Source organism: Apteryx rowi, unplaced genomic scaffold (genome assembly GCF_003343035.1).
Source record: "Apteryx rowi isolate R43461 unplaced genomic scaffold, aptRow1 scaffold_354, whole genome shotgun sequence".
Classification (NCBI taxonomy): Eukaryota; Metazoa; Chordata; class Aves; order Apterygiformes; family Apterygidae; genus Apteryx; species Apteryx rowi.
Window position 1 is genome coordinate 734186 of NW_020450019.1, and position 1246 is coordinate 735431.

General features: G+C 69.9%; 1 protein-coding gene across 1 annotated transcript in view; it reads right to left on the reverse strand.

Annotated features, from left to right (window-relative positions):
• Positions 1-81: 81 nt before the first annotated feature.
• Positions 82-1246, reverse strand: part of NEUROD2 (neuronal differentiation 2) — a 2596-nt gene continuing 1431 nt past the window's right edge. Inside the window, exon 2 of the mRNA XM_026072924.1 lies at positions 82-1157. Coding sequence (XP_025928709.1) covers positions 82-1152 — 1071 coding nt within the window. The 5' untranslated portion in view covers positions 1153-1157. The remainder of the gene's footprint in view (positions 1158-1246) is intronic.

Here is a 1246-nt window from a genome sequence, read left to right on the forward strand (position 1 = left end):
GCACCAAAGCCCGCGGCGGAGTCCCGGGGGCCCGGCGGGGGCGGCGGGGCGGGGGCGGCCGCGTGTGCCGGCGGCGGGGGGTTAATTGTGGAAGAAGGCGTTGAGCTCCTCGTACATGGGGCCCCGCTCGTGCGGGAGGTGCATGTCGTAGGGGAAGATGTTCTCGGAGTGGACCCCCCCGCGCATCCCCGACGAGCCGAAGACCAGGTTGTGGCCGGAGGGCCGGGAGCCGGGCAGGGCCGAGTAGTGCATAGAGTAGTGGTAGCTTTTCTCGTGGTCGGGGGAAGAGTCTTGCTTGAGGGAGAAGTTGCCGTTAATGCACAGCGGGGGGCTGAGCCCGCCGTCGTACTCCGAGCTGTTGTAGTCGGGGGACGCGTTGCCGTAGAGGCTCTCGTAGGCGGAGGCGCAGTAGGCGTGTGTCCTTAGCCCGTGGGAGCCGGGCCCGGCGGCGGGCGGGCACTGCGCCGCGGCCAGCCGCGAGCAGGGGTAGGGGTAGGGGTGCACGGCGAAGGAGGCGTTGGGGCCGTGGTAGCGGCCCGCCTCCTGGCCCTGCTCCGTGAGGAAGTTGCGGGAGTTGAGCTGCAGGCAGCCGGCCACCAGGTTGGTGGTGGGCTGCGAGAGCCCCTTGCACAGAGTCTGCACGTAGGAGACCAGGTCGGGCCGCTTGCCCGAGCGCAGGATCTCGGAGAGGGCCCAGATGTAGTTCTTGGCCAGGCGCAGCGTCTCGATCTTGGAGAGCTTCTGGGTCTTGGAGTAGCAGGGCACGACCTTGCGCAGGTTGTCGAGGGCCGCGTTGAGGTCGTGCATGCGGTTGCGCTCCCGGGCGTTCGCCTTCTGCCGCCGCAGCTTGGAGCGCTCCAGCCGCGCCTTGGTCATCTTGCGCTTCTTGGGGCCGCGCTTCTTGGGCCGGTCGCCCTCCGCCTCCTCCAGGCCTTCCTCCTCCTCCTCCTCCTCCTCCTCGTCCCCTCCTAGCTCCCCTTCCTCCTTGCTCTCCCCCAGGGAGCCCTCGGGCGGCTCCTCCGGCAGGGCGCAGCCCTTACCCTTCCTCTCCTCCTTGTCGCTCCGGGCATCGTCCTCGCACTCCTCGGCCCAGCTGGAGAATTTCTGAACTTCGGGGATGAGGCTGGGCTCGCTGAAAAGTCGCGTCAACATGATGGCTGGAGCGGGGGCAAAGAGCGCAGCGTTACCCGCGGCGGACGGCGCCCCGCTCGCCCCCGGCCCGGCCCCGGCCCGGCCCCGGCCCCGC